Source organism: Nyctibius grandis, chromosome 30, assembly GCF_013368605.1.
Source record: "Nyctibius grandis isolate bNycGra1 chromosome 30, bNycGra1.pri, whole genome shotgun sequence".
Lineage (NCBI taxonomy): Eukaryota > Metazoa > Chordata > Aves > Nyctibiiformes > Nyctibiidae > Nyctibius > Nyctibius grandis.
This window is the reverse complement of record NC_090687.1, coordinates 2,032,375-2,048,974: the sequence shown is the minus strand read 5'-3', so window position 1 is coordinate 2,048,974 and position 16,600 is coordinate 2,032,375. Positions and strand designations below refer to the sequence as shown.

At 69.9% G+C, this 16,600-nt stretch overlaps 2 protein-coding genes across 3 annotated transcripts; both read left to right on the top strand.

The window, feature by feature from the left end:
• Positions 1 to 2,726: 2,726 nt before the first annotated feature.
• Positions 2,727 to 13,212, top strand: SEPTIN12 (septin 12). Of its 2 annotated transcripts, XM_068420064.1 has the most exons (12): positions 2,727 to 2,781; positions 4,989 to 5,535; positions 5,611 to 5,981; positions 10,259 to 10,450; positions 10,978 to 11,106; positions 11,208 to 11,289; positions 11,385 to 11,522; positions 12,142 to 12,259; positions 12,336 to 12,431; positions 12,534 to 12,630; positions 12,850 to 12,901; positions 12,999 to 13,212. In XM_068420064.1, the coding sequence occupies exons 1-12, from the start codon at positions 2,727 to 2,729 to the stop codon at positions 13,141 to 13,143; spliced, it is 2,022 nt and encodes a 673-aa protein (XP_068276165.1). In that variant the 3' UTR covers positions 13,144 to 13,212. The 2 variants fall into 2 exon arrangements, with proteins under 2 accessions (XP_068276165.1, XP_068276166.1); XM_068420065.1 differs by lacking the exons at positions 2,727 to 2,781; positions 4,989 to 5,535; positions 5,611 to 5,981 and having other exon boundaries at positions 10,382 to 10,450; positions 12,513 to 12,630.
• Positions 13,213 to 14,174: 962 nt separating this feature from the next.
• On the top strand, positions 14,175 to 15,060 carry LOC137674715 (myeloid-associated differentiation marker-like). The gene has a single exon (XM_068420319.1). The coding sequence runs from the start codon at positions 14,175 to 14,177 to the stop codon at positions 15,039 to 15,041; it is 867 nt and encodes a 288-aa protein (XP_068276420.1). The 3' UTR covers positions 15,042 to 15,060.
• The last annotated feature ends 1,540 nt before the right edge of the window (positions 15,061 to 16,600 follow it).

The window sequence follows — 16,600 nt, the reverse complement described above, 5'->3', positions numbered from 1 at the left end:
CTCTGCGTGCTGGGAAATGCCTCTGACGCGCTCTGAGCTCTCTAAAAACACCCCAAATTATTTCAGACTGCTCCACACTCCCCTGAGCAGCACCAAGCTGCTCTAAAACACCTCTGAGCATCTCTAAAACACCTCTGTAACTCTCTAAACCGCTCTACACCCCTCCAAGCAGCTCTAGCGTGCGCTAAGATTTCTCAAAATGCCTCTAAAAAATCCTTTAAAAATTCCTCTGAGAAGCTCGACCTCCAACAGCACGAAGCTGCTGTAGAAATCGGGTAAGGACACGGCTCTGGGGGTACTGGTGCAGCGCTGGGTCGCTTCAAGGAGCTGTAAAAAGCCTCTGAACCCATCGGAGCTCGGGAAGGACGGAGCTTCGGGCTCCACCGAAGCACTTCAATTGCTCAAATAGCTCTCAGGCTCCTCAAACCAGCCCTAAAAGGCACCGAGGTGCTAAAACTGCTTGGAGCGGCTCGAAGTCGCTTTTCAAGTCCTCTAAATTCCTTCAAAGAGCTCAAAATGGATCATGAAAAAGATCTCGTAGCAGCTCTGAAGCACTCAAAGCCTCTTGTGAAACACCTCAAGTGCTCGAACGCCTTCTGAAGGCCCCTGAAACTCCTCTGGGCTTTTCTAGTGAACCTCTCAACAGCGTTAAAACTTTCCAGTGCCGTCTCTAAACTTCTCCAAACAGCTCAAACCCACCCTAAACCCCCTCCGAACGACAACCAAGAGGCGTAAGCGACCCTGAAACAGCTCCGTGCTGCTCCAGAGCTGCTCTAAAACTCATCGAAAAATTATTTGTAGCTGCTTGGAAGTGCTCAGGCTCTTCTGCATGTCCTCTGAAAAGCCCTAAATGTCTTAAAACCTCTTCAGCCTCTTCTAAGCTGCTCCAGAAAAGCCCTAAAGCCCTGAAGATCCTTCAGAGCAGCTCCGGAGCTGCTCCAAACTGCTCTTCGGCAGCGCAGCGGGGGGCTCGGCACCACGCTGGTGAGCCTCTGGGCAGCTGCAGGCAGCTCTGGGTTATAATTTATTATAAAAAAATTGAAATGCATTGAAATAAATCTATATTTCCAATCGGGTTAGGGATCTGTGGAGCTTTTGTAGCTCCAAAAAACTCCTCGGGGAAGCTGAGCTGCTTCTGAACCGCTGCCGAAGAGCCCCAGCTTCTCCCTTGGTGCTGGTGGGATGTTCTGGCTGTGGATGGGGGCAACCAGCAGGCACCAAGCGTGGGTCGGAGCCTGGTCGTGGTACCCGGGGTGCCAGGCACCCCACGGGGGGGTCCCAGTGGCAGGGGCATGGTGCTCAGGGCTCCCAGCCCTGGGGTGGGTGTGGGGTGCTGGGGGTGAGCCCGCAGCCCGGCTCCCTGCCACCCGCCAGCACCACCACCCAGCTCGGTGGGCTTGGCACTGCCACCAAAGGGCAAAGCCACCGGGCAAGCTGAGCTGCTCTTCCCCAGCTCGCCCTGGATCCGGCCCTCACCCGGCGTGACCCCGCAGGCAGCAGAGCTCCCCTGCCCCAGCCCCCCGACACCCAAAAAGCCGCAGGGCAGCCGGTGAGAGCCCACCCAGCCCCTTCCCCAGGGAGCCAGCGGGCACTTTCACATGCCCCCAAACCTGGCCACAACCAGGGCTGCTGCGGCCACGTCCTGCATCCCCGGGCAAGGACACCGCAGCGGGGCCGCGTCCGGCAGGACCCTGGGGGGCTGCAGCCCCCGAGTGTTCACAGGGTGTGGAGGGTGCTGAGGAGCAGAGCTTGGAGGAGGCATTTCCAGCTCCTTCCACATCTGCTGCCGATCCAGGGATGGGGCTGGGATGAGGTTAACACTTGGGGTGGGAGGGGGATGGATGATCCCCCCACCCTGAGCACCCCGTAGGGCTGAGGGGGGCAGCCCCGGTGCAGACCATCACCCCTGGGTGCTGCATCGCCGCGGGGGCCTTGCCACGGGCAGGAGCACCCGGGATGCTCCCAGGGAGTGCAGAGCCCTGCAGCTGGTCCCCAGCGTGGGACACAGCCCCTGGCAGGGACGGCCGCACCGGGGGACGGTGACACCCCAGCAGACACCCCACACCCCGAGCCGGGAGGCCACCACAGGCCACCCTGCACCACCGCCTTGTCCTGCTCCCAGCTAGAAATCCCGGGGGGGCAAGGCCTGGGATGCACAGCCTGCCTGGGCACCCCCCAGCCTGCCTGGGCACCCCCCACCCTGCCTGGGCACCCCCAGACTGCCCGGGACCCCCCCAGCCTGCCCAGACCCCCCCAGCCACGGGGGGGGTGGGCACAGGCAGCACCCACAGCGAAGGCAGAAGCCGGGTGCACCCCTGGAAGGGGGAGCACTGGGGGGGGGTGCAGGGGACCCTCTGCGCAGGGGCCGTGGGGTTGGGTGTGGGGTCCCCAGCTCTGGCCGGGGCGGGGGGGGACCCCATCCTCCCGCAGTGGCGGCGCAGCGGCGAGGGGCTGCACCGGGCCCGGGGAGCCCGCGGGGGGGTCCGGGCGGGGCGGGGGCGCGGGCAGCACCTCCCCGTCCCCTCCCTCCCTCCCTCCCCCGGCCCGTCCCCTCCCTCCCTCCCTCCCCCGGCCCGTCCCCTCCTCCCGCCCCTCCCCGCCGAGGGCAGCCGGCGCCGGCCCGGCCCGTCCCGGGGCTCCGCTCCGCTCCCCCCGCCGCTGCCGCCTCCCCCCCCCCATGCGGGTGTCCCGGGTGGGCGGCAGCGCCCGGTCCCCCCCGTCCCGCCATGGCCCGGCTCTCGGTCAAGGAGCACCTGGACGGGATCCTCTCCGACTTCGAAGGTGCGGCCGGGGCTGCGGGACCCCCCCCGGGGGCTGCGACCCCCCCCCACTCGGGGCTGGGTGTCGTAGGGGGGGGGGATGCTGCTGGGGCTGGATACTGGGGGTGGAAGATGCCCCCTGGGGGCTGAGCATGGTGGGGGGCTGCGCTGCCCCCCCAGGAGGTGGGGATGGGGGGGGAGATGCCCCCCGGGGGCTGAGCATCGTGGGGGGCTGCGCTTCTCGCCTTCCCCCCCCGGGAGCTGGGTATCGGGACGGGGGGGATGCTGCTGGGGCTGGGCATGGGGGGGGGGATCCCACCCGGGGGCTGAGCATCGTGGGGGGCTGCGCTGCCCCCCAGGAGGTGGGTATCGGGGTGGGGGGCTCATGGCCCCCGGGGGCTGCGCGTCGTGAGGTGGGATACCCCCCTCCCTGCCCCAGGGCCTGGGTATCCTGGGGTGCCCCCCCCGCGTGTGCGGGCTCCGACCGGGGGCTGCGGGGGGCGCCGGGGCCGGGCGGGAGCGGGGAGGTGGGTGGGGGCGGGCGGCGAAACCCGACCCCGGGGCTGCTGCTGCCCTCGCCGGGGAGGAATGTGTGCACCTACCCCGGGCACCTTAACCCTGCCGCTGCTGGGCCGCCCCCACCCCCTGCCAGCCCCCCCATACCCTCCCAAACCCCCTGCCACCCCCCAGATCCCTGCCACCCGCCCAGATCCCTCCCAAACCCCCTACCAGCCCCCCTGCCACCCCCCAAGCCCCCTGCCACCCCCCAGATCCCTGCCACCCCCCCAGATCCCTCCCAAACCCCCTGCCAGCCCCCCCCACCCCCCCAAACCCCCTGCCACCCCCCCACCTCACCCTGCATCCCCCCCCACCAGCTCAGCCCATCGCAGGATTCGGGGCAGCCCGAGCGATGGGTGAGGACGTGCCCTGTGCCCAGGAGCAGGTTTGGGGTGAAAGGGGACGTTTTGGCAAGCCCCCGGGGGTGCCGAAGCAGTGAGATGGGTGTGGGGAGGGGGACGCAGTCCCCGTGGCCCCATGGCCCCCGGCACCTGGGCCAGCTCGGGAGGGGCAGGACCAGCTGGAGGAATAACCTGCCTGGGGAGAGCTGTGATCAGCAGCGCCCACACCCCGGCCCCTGACCCCTGCCCTGCCCCGGGCCCAGAGGTGAGCTGGGGAGGGGACGGGGACAGGACCCCCGCTGCCCCCGGGACAGCGGCTGCAGCACCGAGGAAGAGGAGGGTGAGGGCGGCGTCGTGCCGACGGGTGCTGTGCCGTGCCGGGGCAGGCCGGTGCACGTGCCGGGATGACGGGGCGCAGCGTGGGCCGCCCCCCCCAGCCTCCCCGCCGGAGGCAGCCACCCGGCGCTTGGCAGCGGGGCGCAGCGGGGGCGAGGAAGGCTGCCCGGCGGGGGCCTGGGCCCCCCGCGCTCTCCTGGGGGGCCGAGGAACCGGCTGCCGGCACCAAACGGTGCCGCTTCGGCAGAGCTGGCAGGAGCGCGGCTCCCGGGGGGTCCCGGTGGGAGGCACCTCCTGCCCGTGGGGGCTTCGTGGGGGTGCTGGCTGCCGTGGTGGTGCCCAGCCGGGCTGTGGTGCCCATGGGGAGAGGGTCCCCACCACTGCCAAGCGCCTGGCAGCTGCTCTGGCAAGAGGCTTTGCACCGGAGCCAGGCGCTGCGATGCCCACGGTGCGGCGGGGGGGTCCATGTGGGGGGCACGTTCGCACCGCCAGCAGCCCCGGGGCCACGGTGTGGGCTCATGGTTGCCATCAGTGCCGTGAAGGCGCATGGGAGGCGTGGCTGTTGTGTTTCTGCCGCGGGTAGCCACAGCTCTGGCCCGCCTCGCCATCAGTAGGCTTCAGGGTTAACGCCCTGTAAAAGGGCAGGAATCCTTCCCAGTGTGGCTGTTCGGGTGGATGGAGGGGGAGAGGGGCGGGCGAGGGATCCGGTTACTCGGGGACGGATCCCTTACGGGGGGAATAAAGCGGGCAGTGTGCTGCGCTGGGGGCCGGGCACAGATACACCGCGGGGAGCGGTGATAAAACCCGCGGGGAACAATGCGGCGGGGCCAGGGTGCCGCCGGCGCCGGGCTGCTTTCCCACGCGGGACGGGCTCCCAAGCGGCCCTGTGGCACCCGGCTGCGCGGGGGGCACCTCCGGGTGCTGGGGAGGGGGCAGAGCCGGTGGGTGCCACCGGGTGCCACTCTCATGCCACCACCTCTCTCTCTGTCCCCAGCGCTCAAGAAGTCGTTTGAGGCGGAGGATGGGGATGAGGCGCCCAGCTCCCCACCCGTGTCCCCGCTGTCCTCCGGCACTGGCCACCCGCCCCGCTCGGGCACTGGCCCCAGCCTGGCTCCCAGCCCCGCGCTGCGCAGCCGCCTCAGCACCACCCTCGCCCCCGGCCATGCCACCAGCACCGCCATCGCCCGCGCCGCCTCCTTCCAGACCCGCCAGGGCTTCGCCGCCGGGCCGGGCAGCGACGGCGAGAGCCTCCGCAGCTCGTCCTCCAGCCTGGAGAGCCCCGCGCCCCCACAGCCACCGGGCACCCCCCGGGCCACCAGCCCCGGCCTCAAGAAGGTCCCATCCCACGGCAGCGTCTTCCCGGCAGAGCTGGAGCGTCCCCTCTGCGGGGCCACCACTGGCCACGGCTCGCTGCCAGCGCTGGACCTGCACATCGCCGAGGAGCCGGGCATGGGGACCCCCTCGCCGGACCCCCCGCCATGGGGCACCCGGAGCCCTGCGACCCAGCCTCACATCCACCAGCCTTCCTCCTCCTCCTCCTCCTCCTCGCCGGCCCCATACGATGGCACCAAAGCAGCCCTGGGGCTGCCCGCGCTCCCCGAGGGGCCAGGGGGGTGGGACGTGGCCCCCCACACGCTGCCCCGGCCCCAGCTGAGGGTCAGCCTCGGCGCCAGCCCCAGCCCAGCCCGCCGGCCCCTGCCACCCCCCCGGGGCCAAGGGGAGGCCACCCCGGCCCCCGCCAACCCGGGGAGGGCTGGGGGGCTGCCACCGCCGCCGGCCCCCCAAGCCGCCCCCTTCAAGCTGGTGTCGCAGCCGCAGACAGTGCAAGTGAGCTCCCGGCCCGCCTTCCTCGGGGGGCTGGTGCTGGTGCCAGTGCTGGGCATCCCGGCAGCGCCCGGTGGAGCCGGGGCGACTCCCCCCATCACCGGGCTGGCGGGGTCGTGGGGACCCTGCGCGGCGGCGGAGGCTGCGGTGACGCCGGAGCACGGTAAGACTCGCTCCTGTCCCCTCTCCCCACCGGGACCCCCGTGGTGGGTGCGACATTGCCAACCCCCCCCGCCGTGACCCCGCTGCCTCCTGCCGATGCGAGGCCGTGGTGACGTTGGGGACACCGCGGCCAGGATGAGCCCCACGGGCTCCCTGCTCCCTCCCCACCGGTGCCGTGGGGTGCTGCCCGGCACGGCGCGTGGCACGTAGCAGCGGGGGGGCCGCGGGGCGCGGAGCCGCGCGGGGCTGGCAGGGCTCCCGGCCCCGGGGTGCCTGGCGAGCGTCCCGCGCTGCCCCGGCACTACCCATGCTCCCGGGGGGGCAGGTCGGGGCGCACGTGCCCCATCGCGGCAGCGCCGAGGCCCCGCGTGCCGCCTATCGCCGCGATCTTGTCCCGCATCCAGCGCTTCGCTCCCCCCCCTCATCCCTCCTTCTCCTTGGCACCGGGACGGATCCTGTCCCTCCCCTCCCGCGGGGCGCGGAGGAGGTGGCGGGGGGCCAAGGTGCGCTCGGCGCGTGCCGCGAGGAGGGCGTGGGGTTCCCACCGCGCCAAGCCCGTCCCCGAGCACGCGATGGGGGACCCCCAGTGTCCCCCCTTGGCAGCCCCTCTGGGAAGGCTGGAGGGGGCCGGGGTGGCCGGGAGACGGCGGCCGCCGCCGGTGCTCCCTGTTTGGGTGCTTGGGGCTCCTTGTCCGTCTCGCTGGGGTGTCATGAGACGTCGCCGGGCTCTTAAGTACTGACGCCGGCGAAGGCGTCCGTCCATCGGCTGCGGTGAATCATCCCCCAGCCATGCCCCTGGCCACACCGCCCAGCCTGCCCGGCTGCCCCGCCGAGCCACCGCGGCCCGGGGCACCGGCCGGGGCGGAGGGACGGTGCTCGGGGCTGAGCCGGGGTGATGGGGACACGGGGGGACAGTGCTTGGGATGGAGCTGGGGTGATGGGGACACGGGGGGACAGTGCTCAGGGCTGAGATGGGGTGATGGGGACACGGGGGGACAGTGCTCAGGGTGACGGAGATGTAGAAGGATGATGCTCGGGACCAAGCCGGGGTTTGGCACGGTGGCCATGGGTGGCATGCGGGGTGCGAGCCAGCGGGCAGCGCGTGGGCACTGGCAGCCAGCACGGGACCGCCCGGGCACCGCGGTTTCTCTGCCAGGAAGAGGTGGGGACGCGCCGTTTCCTCGCCCGGGAGGCCACCACGGTCCCCAGCCGATGGCACCCGTGGGGCACCGTGGCACGCTCGGCCCCGTGCCCCGTGGGAGGAAGCACGGAGCGAGCCGGCAGCCGCCGCGTTTCACTTCCACGCTGGGCGAGCGCTCGGGTCGCCCACGCAGGGCCCCGGGCGAGGAGGAGGAGGAGGAGCGGAGGAGGAGCCGTGGGCTGCAGCCACCCTCCCCGCCTCGCACCCCAGGAGCCATTTGGCCCCGGTGACCAGCTCTCAGCCGCAGCAGCCCCGGCTCCGGCCGGCTCGCCCAGGTAGGGATGGCCAGGGTGGCACGGGGCAGGGGGGCGTGCGGGCAGGGGGTGCTGGCGCCAGGGCAGGATGAACCCCTCGGTCCCCTGTGGGCACGCACAGGGGTTCGCCCGCTGGCTCACTTCTGCTTCTGCTTGCCACCGGTGGCCCCCAGCCCCATGCCGTGGCTCCTGCCGGCGCAGTGGCCAGCTGGGCAGGCTGGCACCGAGTCCGGCCACGGGTGGGGACTGTCACCGCTGTCCCTTTGGGTTGCGTTCGGCGCTGGGAGAGGGACCGGTGTTTCTGGGTCACGCTCAGCCGGGTGGGCAGAGCCACGGTGGGCACCTCACCGGCGTGGTGGGCACCTCGGCATCCCCCAACCCCCTGTCCCAGCGCCGGAGGGGTCAGTGCCTCGCGCCCACCCCGCTGCAGCCGCGCTGGCCCCATCGGCGCGGCGGCGAGTGGCCGGGCCGGGAGCTCCTCTCCCAGCACCCTCCATCCCCAGAGCCTTCATTACACTCTTCCCCCGGGGAACCGGCCAATTAGCCCCGCATCAGTAATTAAACCCGTGGAGGAGCCCATGGACCCGGGATTACCCGTCCCGGCCTGGAAAACAAGAGCATCTTTAATGAGTCCTCCAACAGGTCTGGCTGCAGGAGCCCATTAGCCCCGGAGGTGCGTGGCGATGCCAAAGAGCTTCCACGTGGCTACCTGGCTCCCGGCCGTCGCCCACGGGTGTTTTCGGCACCGAGCGCGGGGTCACGGGGGGGCTCCGGCCCCGGTTGTGGGTGCAGCACCCAGCGTCGCCCCGCGGCTCTGCCCGCTCTGGCTGTTGGCTGCCGCCAGCACGGCACGAGGCGGCGGGTGCCAGTGGAGCCCCAGCGTGGGTGCTGCGCCCCGGGGGGCACCCTGGGGAGCTGGGGGGGGTGTGCAGGCGTCGCACCCTGCCTGCACCCTGCCTGCACCCTGGGTGGCTCCAGGCAGCGGTGGCATCGCTTGGTTCTGGATGTGACCCGGCCGGGGGCTGGCAGGGACCAGGGTGGGGGGACAGCGGGGCCGGTGTCCCCTGGGAGCGGTGGCGTGCCCAGGGGAGCGTCGGGGGGGTCCCACCTCCCCGCCTGCCTGCGGAGCACCCCAGTGGGGTGGGTGCCCCAGGAGCAGGCACCCTGCGGCCCTCCCCGGCTGGGTGTCACCACTGTCACCAGGAAGTCCCCGGCTGTTTCGCCACTTCCGAGGAACACCCCGAGCTGGGGGACGCAGGGGGGGCTTGGACATGCGGCGCTGCTGTCCCCAACCCTGCCACCATCCCGGGCAGCGCTGCCAGCGCCCCGGCCAGGCCTGCACCCACCGGTGGGCACAGGGTGCTGGGTGCCCCCCCTCCACTGGGATGCTGTTGCCACAGCAACAGGCGGGTTCACCTCCATCATCTGGTACCTCCGGGCTGGCTCAGGCCGGACCTTGCCCACGTGTCCCTCGTCCCCAGGCTGCGTGGCACATGGCCTCGGCGGGGTGACTTGGCTCCCTCGGCCATCAAGCTGCTGCTCGAGCCCCGCCGACGCCAAGAACCGGCTGGCACATATGTGGCAGGCGGGGAGGCTGCGGCGTGGGGGGGGACGCAGGCGCCGTGGGGCACTGCGGCAGCGCGGCAGGTGGCAGGGCCACCCCACCCCACCTCGCCCCACCTCACCTCGCCCCACCGTGCCCGTGCTGTGGCTGCTGGGGGGGGCACGGTGCAGGGTGGTTCCCAGTGCCAGGGAGCTGGTGCGTGCTAACAGGGATGGTACCCAGAGCCGAGCACTCCCAGTCCCCTTCGGTGCCACTGCAGCCACCCACGGGGGGTGGTGGGTGCCATGACGGGGGGGGTGACATCTCTGTGCTGGTGTCCCCATCCGCGCCGGCCTGGCTGGAGGCCAGCGGTGCCAGGTGGGCACAGCCGGGTGGGTGCCTGCCACCGCGCCGGGCAGGCAGCAAACTGGGCGCAGGGGCTTGGCTGCGGTGGGGAGGGGGCTGCGGGAGGGGAGGGACAGTGGGAAGGAGGGACAATGCCATGGTGGCCACGCGTGGGAGCGGCAGCCTTGCCGGAGCCCGCTTTGGTGCCAGCCGGGGGCTGGCGGAGAGGAGGGGGCCGGGCTGCGGCGCTGATGGGGACAAGGATGCTGATAGCGCCTGGGGGACCCCCCCCACCCATAGCGGGGTGCTGGGGGAGGGCGTCACGGTGCTGAGGTAGGACCCGAACAATGGCCGTGCAGGGGAGGAGGAGGAGGAGGATGAAAGGTCTCAGGGGCCCCAAGCTGCCGCACAAAGGGCTGGGGTGGCTGCGGGGCTCCGGTGGCCCCCGGGCTGGGACACGCTCTTTGTCCCCCCAGTAACCCCCACGTGTCCCCAGGGGTTGTGCACTGCCCTCCCCAGCACCTCCCCGGGGCCGTGGGTGGGTGCCCCTCGCCCTGGCAGAAGCTGGTGCCGGGGTACGATGTGGGGTGGCACGTCCTGCCCCATGCCCGGAGCCCCCCGGGTGTGCTGGGGCTGGAGTGGGTGCTGCAGGGGGTGGGTGGCAGCGTGGGCTGGGCGAAGGGTGCCCGATGCGGCCACCTCGCAGAGCGACGGGTGGCATCGCAGGGGACAAGTGGCACGTCCCCGTCCCCCTCCGCACGCGGGGTGCCGGCGGGGCACCGTGCCCCGTTGCCATGCCGAGCCTCACCGGCTACCAGGAATGTGCCGGGGCTGCTCGCCCGATGGCGTGGCTGCTGCTGGGGCAACGGTGGTGGCGGAGGGGTGGGCACTGGGAGGGGGGGTCCGGGCTCACCCGCCTTCACCCACCCGCGCAGGGAGCAGCGTGGAGCCCGAGGAGCGCAGCATGGAGCCGCCGGCCGTGCCGCAGGAGGAGGAGGCGCCCATCACCGCGGTGTCGGGCCCGGCGGGGTGCCAGCTCTTCGGGTACGTGGGGATTGAGGCCGTGCTCGACCAGATGAAAATCAAAACCATGAAGACGGGCTTCGAGTTCAACATCATGGTTGTGGGTGAGCACCGGGCGCGGGGCGTTGGTGGTGGTTGGGGTGGGAAGCCTGGCGCCGGTGCCACCGTGCCGGGGGGGGGCTCGTGATTTTAGGGGGTTTAAAGGGGTTTTAAGGGGTTTAAGTAGGAAGAAATTAGAGGAGTGACATCCTGTAGCCCATAACGGAGCGATGCTGCTGGGTGAGCTCATCCCACCCGCCGGGATGCTCCTGAGTGGGCACCGAGGGGTTTATTGGGGGGGGACAAACTGGAGCTGCCCCAGCCTGTGGGATGCGCCCAAATGGGTGCCAAGGTGTTATTGCCCCGCGGAATAAATTTATTGGGGGGGATAAACGGGAGCTATCCTAAATTCTGGGGTGTTCCTGAATGGATACTGAGGTGTTTGTTGGGGGAATAAATTTATTGGGGGGGACAAACCGGAGCTGTCCCAGCCTGTGGGGTGCTCCCCAGTGGATGCTGAGGTGTTATTGTCTTGGGGGAATTAATTCATCAAGGGTTGGGGGATAAAGCAGAGCTGTTGGCATCCCCTTAGGGCAGAGCGGGCTGGGGAAGTCGACGATGGTGAACACCCTCTTCAAGTCCAAGGTGAGCCGCAAAGCCTCACAGCCCAACCAGGAGGAACGCGTCCCCAAGACGGTGCAGCTGCAGTCCGTCACCCATGGTAAGGTCACCACCATGGGGTCATGTCCCCTGCTTCTCCTCAACGTTTGGTCCCTGCTTCTCAATGTTTGGTCCCCGCTGACCCACATCTCTGCCCCATAGTCATCGAGGAGAAGGGTGTGAAGATGAAGCTGACGGTGACGGACACGCCAGGGTTCGGGGACCAGATCAACAACGAGAACTGGTAGGACACAACGGGGTGTAGCATCCCAGCTTGGTGGGTGGCAATTTGGGGTGGGGGTTGAGTTCAGATGTTGTCCCCCAACTCCTCATCCTCAGCTGGGACCCCATCATCAAATACATCAACGAGCAGTACGAGAGGTACCTACGCGAGGAGATCCTCATCACCCGCAAGAGGAAGATCCCGGACACCCGGGTCCATGGATGTGTCTACTTTGTCCCCCCCACAGGTCACTGGTGAGTCCCCACTCAGAGCACCCATGGGCGCTCCCTGCTTGGTGGTGCAGATCACCCTGAGGTGATGGTGGTGGGGTCACCCCAGGGTGATGGTGGTGGTGTCACACTAGGGTGATGGTGGTGGGATCACTCTGGGGTGATGTGGGTCCCCCTGGGATGATGGTGGTGGTGTCACCCCAGGGTGACGGTGGTGGGATCACTCTGGGGTGATATGGGTCCCCCTGGGATGATGGTGGTGGTGTCACCCCAGGGTGATGGCGGTGCGGGTCACCCTGAGGTGATGGTGGTGGGATGACCCTGAGGTGATGGTGGTGCAGGTCATCCCAGGGTAATGGTGGTGGTGTCACCCCAGGGTAATGGTGGTGCAGGTCACCTGGGATGATGGTGGTGGGATGACCCTGAGGTGATGCTGGTGATGTCCCCCCAGGGTGATGGTTGTGTGGGTCCCCCTGGGATGATGGTGTTGGGGTCACCCCAGGATGATGGTGGTGGTGTCACACCAGGGTGATGGTGGTGGGATCACTCTGGGGTGATGTGGGTCCCCCTGGGATGATGGTGGTGGGGTCACGCTGGGGTGACGGTGGTGGGGTCACCCTGGGGTGATGGCGGTCCTTGGCAGGCTGCGCCCACTGGACCTGGAGTTCATGCGCCGGCTCAGTAAGATCGTCAACGTGGTGCCGGTGATCGCCAAAGCCGACACGCTCACCCTGGAGGAACGGGCAGAGTTCAAGCAACGGGTGAGGGCAAGTCCCCCAGGGGCTCCTGGGGTGCCCTGTGTCCCCCCAACCCCAGCTCAAGCCCCGTATCCCGCAGATCCAGGAGGACCTGAAGACCCACGCCATCAGCGTGTACCCGCAGGAGGACTTTGACCAGGACCCGGATGACAGGGCGCTGAACGACAGGATCCGGGTGAGCGCTGGGGGGCTGGGGCTGGGGACCACGGTGGGGGGGAGATGACCCTGGGGGAGCCCAGCAGCACCCCAGGGCGAGCGCGCTCCTCTGCGCCGGCAGGAGAAGATCCCCTTCGCCGTGGTGGGCGCCGACCAGGAGCACCAGGTGAACGGCAAGAGGGTGCTGGGCCGCAAGACCAAGTGGGGCATCATTGAAGGTGAGCGGAGCCCCTTGGGCCCCCAACCCTCCCCAGGTGTGGGGTGGGGGGGATGTCCAACGGGGGTGCAGGGAGCAGCACCCATGGGCGCATGCCTGCCTGGGGGGGTACGGGTGGTGGCATGGGGTACCCGGAGCCTGCGGGGCTGCGCTCCCCGGGTGTCCCCTGTGCCACCCTGCCCACCCTGTGCCACCCTGCCCACGTTGCCTTGCCTTGCAGTGGAGAACCCGGCGCACTGCGAGTTCCCCCTCCTGCGGGACCTGCTGATCCGGTGAGCGGGGGAAGGGGTGGAGGGTCCCAGCACCCTGCGGAGGGGACGGCGGGGCGAGGGGGACGGTGGCTTGATGCCCGTGTGCCGCCCCGGGCAGGTCCCACCTGCAGGACCTGAAGGACATCACCCACAACGTCCACTACGAGAGTTACCGCGTGCGGCGGCTGAACGAGAGCAACCGGCCGGCGCCGAGCCCCCGCAACGGGCTGCCCGGCAAGGGCGAGGGCGGCTGCGAGCCCTGAGCCACCGCGTGTCCCCCCCGGAGCCACCGCTGGACCCCCCCGTGGCAGTGCCCATCCCCTGCCCACCCCTGGACCCTGCGCAGGGCGAGGAGCCCCCCAGGAATGCCAGGCTGCCCCGGGTTGGGTCCCTCGTCCCCAAGCTCCGCCATGGGCACAGACCCTCTGGACCCTGCGCAGCATTAAAGGTCAACCCAGAGCCTTCAGCCTTCACCATCATCATCCTCCTGTTGGACCCCCCCCACCTTCTGAAGTGCCACCACCCTCCGGTGCTGCTGGGGACCATGGGGCAAGAGCCTCCCACCCCGATGCTGCCAGGGTGCCGGGTGCCAGCACCGGCCAGGCACCCCGGGGAAGTGGCGGTGCGGGTGGCGGTGCCACGGGTGGCCGTGGTGGGCAGGGAGCGGGGTCCCCTCCCCGTGGTCACCCCACCCGCCCTGCCCGGTGACGGCAACTGGCACAGCCGGACTTTGAGCCGCTTATCAGGTGGCGGAGGTGCCAGGAGGGGTGCGGAGGTGCCCGGATGGGAGGTGCTGCCCGGAGGGGTGTGGGGGGGCTACACCCGGCCTCTCCCCGCTGTGGCACCCCCCTGCCAGGGGCACCCAGCACCGGGTGCAGCCCCCCCAAACCCCTCGGGTGGACCCCATGGGTGCTGGCCCCAGCACAGCGTGGGGATGGGGACACCGGGGCTGCCCCCCCAGTGCTCCGGGGGTGCCTGAAAGGCCCCTTTGTGCCTGTGGCCGCGGGCAGGGCCAGGGCGAGGTGCCAGGACGGTGGCTCCCTGCCACCCCCCTCCCCGGCCCCGGCGTCACCGCGGGCGCTGGCACCCTTCGCCCGGCCCCGCGTTAATGATCCACCCGCCCGTGTCGCCGCCAGCCCCCGGCAGCCACCGCGACACGCCGTGGCAGAGCCGGGGGTCCTCGGCACGGGCAGCTCGGGGGGCCGGTGGCTCCCTGCCCCGCGCCCCACCCCTCGTCCCGGCACCCGGATAAGAGCGGCCACCGGCGGCGCGCGTGGGCGAGCCGGCCGCGACCATGGCCGTGGCAACCGTGAACCTCCGTGCCGTCACCTCCTGGGTGGGCATCGCCCGGCTCTCGGCCGTCGTGCTGGCCTGCCTCGCCTTCAGCTTGGTGGCCTCCACCGGGGACTTCGGGGGTCCCTACGGGACGTGGTGCATGTTCACCTGGTGCTTCTGCTTCGCCGTGACGCTGCTGGTGCTGCTGCTGGAGCTGCTGGAGCTCTACCCCAAGCTGCCGCTCTCCTGGGACGACTTCACCTCGGCTTTCTCCATGCTGGCGGCGTTGATGGTCTTCACCGCCTCGGTGGTCTTCCCCTCCACCTTCATCATCAGCCCCTGCAGCGGCAGCAAGTGTGCCCGGCAGGCCGTGGCCACCGCCGCCTCCTGCCTCTGCTTCCTCGCCTACGCCCTCGAGGTGGGGCTCACCCGCGCCAAGCCGGGGGACATCAGCAGCTTCCTCTCCACCGTGCCCGGGCTCCTCAAGGTCTTTGAAGCCTACGTGGCCTGTCTCATCTTCTCCTTGCTGGATAACTACGGTTCGGAAGCCGGCCTGCAGTGGTGCGTGGCCGTCTACTCCATCTGCTTCATCGTCACCCTCCTCATCATCATCTTCACCATCGGCCGGTGCCTCAGCTACATCCCTTGCCCGCTGGAGAAGGTGCTGGTGGGCTACAACGCCCTGGCCCTGATGATGTACATCACCGCCACCATCCTCTGGCCCCTCTACAGCTTCAGGGGGAGGAGCCGCCCCGACCCCTGCGGCAGGGACTGCTGGTGGAACAAGCACCTGGGGGTCACCTTCCTCACCATCTTCAACCTCATCGCCTACTTGGTGGACCTGGTCTACTCCACCAAGACGGTTTTCATCAGGGCACCTCCCTAAGGGCTCGGGGTGGCCCCGCTGTGGGGCGAGGGGTGGTGGGACGCGGTTGGGTGCCGGAGCTGAGGAAGAGGCTGGTCGCCTCGGAAAGCTCCTCGCCGCGCCGCTGCGGAGAGCCAGGGGGTGGTCCGGGGGTGCGCTCAGCCCCACGCCCCGGGGGGTGCCTGGGCTGGGGGGGGGCAGGGTGCTGGGGGGGGACTTTGGGATTAAATCGGGTCATTTTTCACTTGCTTCTGCCTCCTCCTTCTTCCCCTGCCCGGCTTTCTGCGGGATCCGCTCCGGTGGCACCGGGGGGGGGGTCGGGGGTGAGAAACAGGGGGGGCAGCGGCACGGGGGGGGCACCGGGCGTCAGCAAAGCCTCTGTTCTCCTCCTTGTTGACTTGGCACCGGAGCGAAACGGGGCATGACCAGGAAAAACCCCGCCATGGATGCCTTGGCACGGGCACAGCACCCTGCCGAGCGGGTTCGGGAGGAATGCGGCTGCTGGGGGGGCTGAGAGCCCGCCACGTCCCCGTCACCAGCGCCATCCTGTCACCAGCACCGCCAGGTCACCGCTGTCACCCCAGCGGGAACCCTGCCATGCTGGCACGAGCCCCCTGCCTGCTGCTTCGCCCCTTGGGGGGCTGCTGGGGCGTCCCCTGCCTGGGGGGACACAGGGTTGGAGGGGGTGGCTGTCACCGCCTCGAGCTGGGGGTGGTGTGACATGTCGTCGGGGGGATGGTGGCACCGCAGGCTGGTGTACGAGGAAGGCGGCAGCAGAGCGGTGTGGCAGGGGAAGGTGTGCCCGGCGGGCAGCGCTCCTGGCACGGCGCTCCCGGATGTGGGACGGGCGCCCCGCGGGGCACCCAGTGGCTTTGGGGGCACCGTCCCCAGCCTGCGCTGCTCCCCCTGCCGCTGCTTGCCCCGGCACTAGCCACAGCCTGGGGCCATCCCCGCTGCCTTGGGGCTCCCTGGGGGCCACAGAGCGGGTCCCCACCACGGTGGCTGAAATAGCCCGGACCCACTGCACGGCACCCATGGGTGTCACCATGCCCAGGCAAGTGGCACCTCCGTGCTCTGGGTGGCACTGGTGGGTGTCCCCTTCACCTGGGCCATGTCCCCGTGGTGGCCACCACCCCGTGACCGTGGCACGCTGGCACCGGACAGGCCGCTCCCCTGCAACCCGGGCAGCGAGGCCGGTGTGTGCCACGGTGCCACGCTCACACCGAGCGGCACGGCTCGGCCTTCGCCCTCCTGGCAATGCCCTGGGAGCCACTCGCAGCCTCCGCGGCAGAATTTTTGGGGCAAATAAAGAGAAAAACCACATCGACCCGGCCTGGCCCTGCCCAGCGCCCGAGCGCGGCGGGTTTTAGCGCTGGGGTGGACTGAAATTCGGGGCGGAAAGGGGCAGGGGCAGCGCGGGGACGGCGGCGGCTGGCACCGGTTGTGGTGGTGCTTCGTGCCGGTAACGTGTTTGGCGCTGGCTGGCACGTGGGCTGCGGTGAGGCTGGGGTGCAGTGTGGGTGCTGGGGGGGCGGGTGGGTGCAGGGGGAGGTTTTGGGGGGCAGGGGACCCCATCGGGG

Excerpts from the sequence above, each read along its gene's own strand:
- SEPTIN12 (XM_068420064.1), top strand. The coding sequence starts at position 2,727 with ATGGCCCGGCTCTCGGTCAAGGAGCACCTGGACGGGATCCTCTCCGAC. Across the intron at positions 10,451-10,977 it reads GTTCAACATCATGGTTGTGG|GGCAGAGCGGGCTGGGGAAG; the intron begins GTGAGCACCGGG and ends GCATCCCCTTAG. Across the intron at positions 11,107-11,207 it reads GCTGCAGTCCGTCACCCATG|TCATCGAGGAGAAGGGTGTG; the intron begins GTAAGGTCACCA and ends TCTGCCCCATAG.
- LOC137674715 (XM_068420319.1), top strand. The coding sequence starts at position 14,175 with ATGGCCGTGGCAACCGTGAACCTCCGTGCCGTCACCTCCTGGGTGGGC.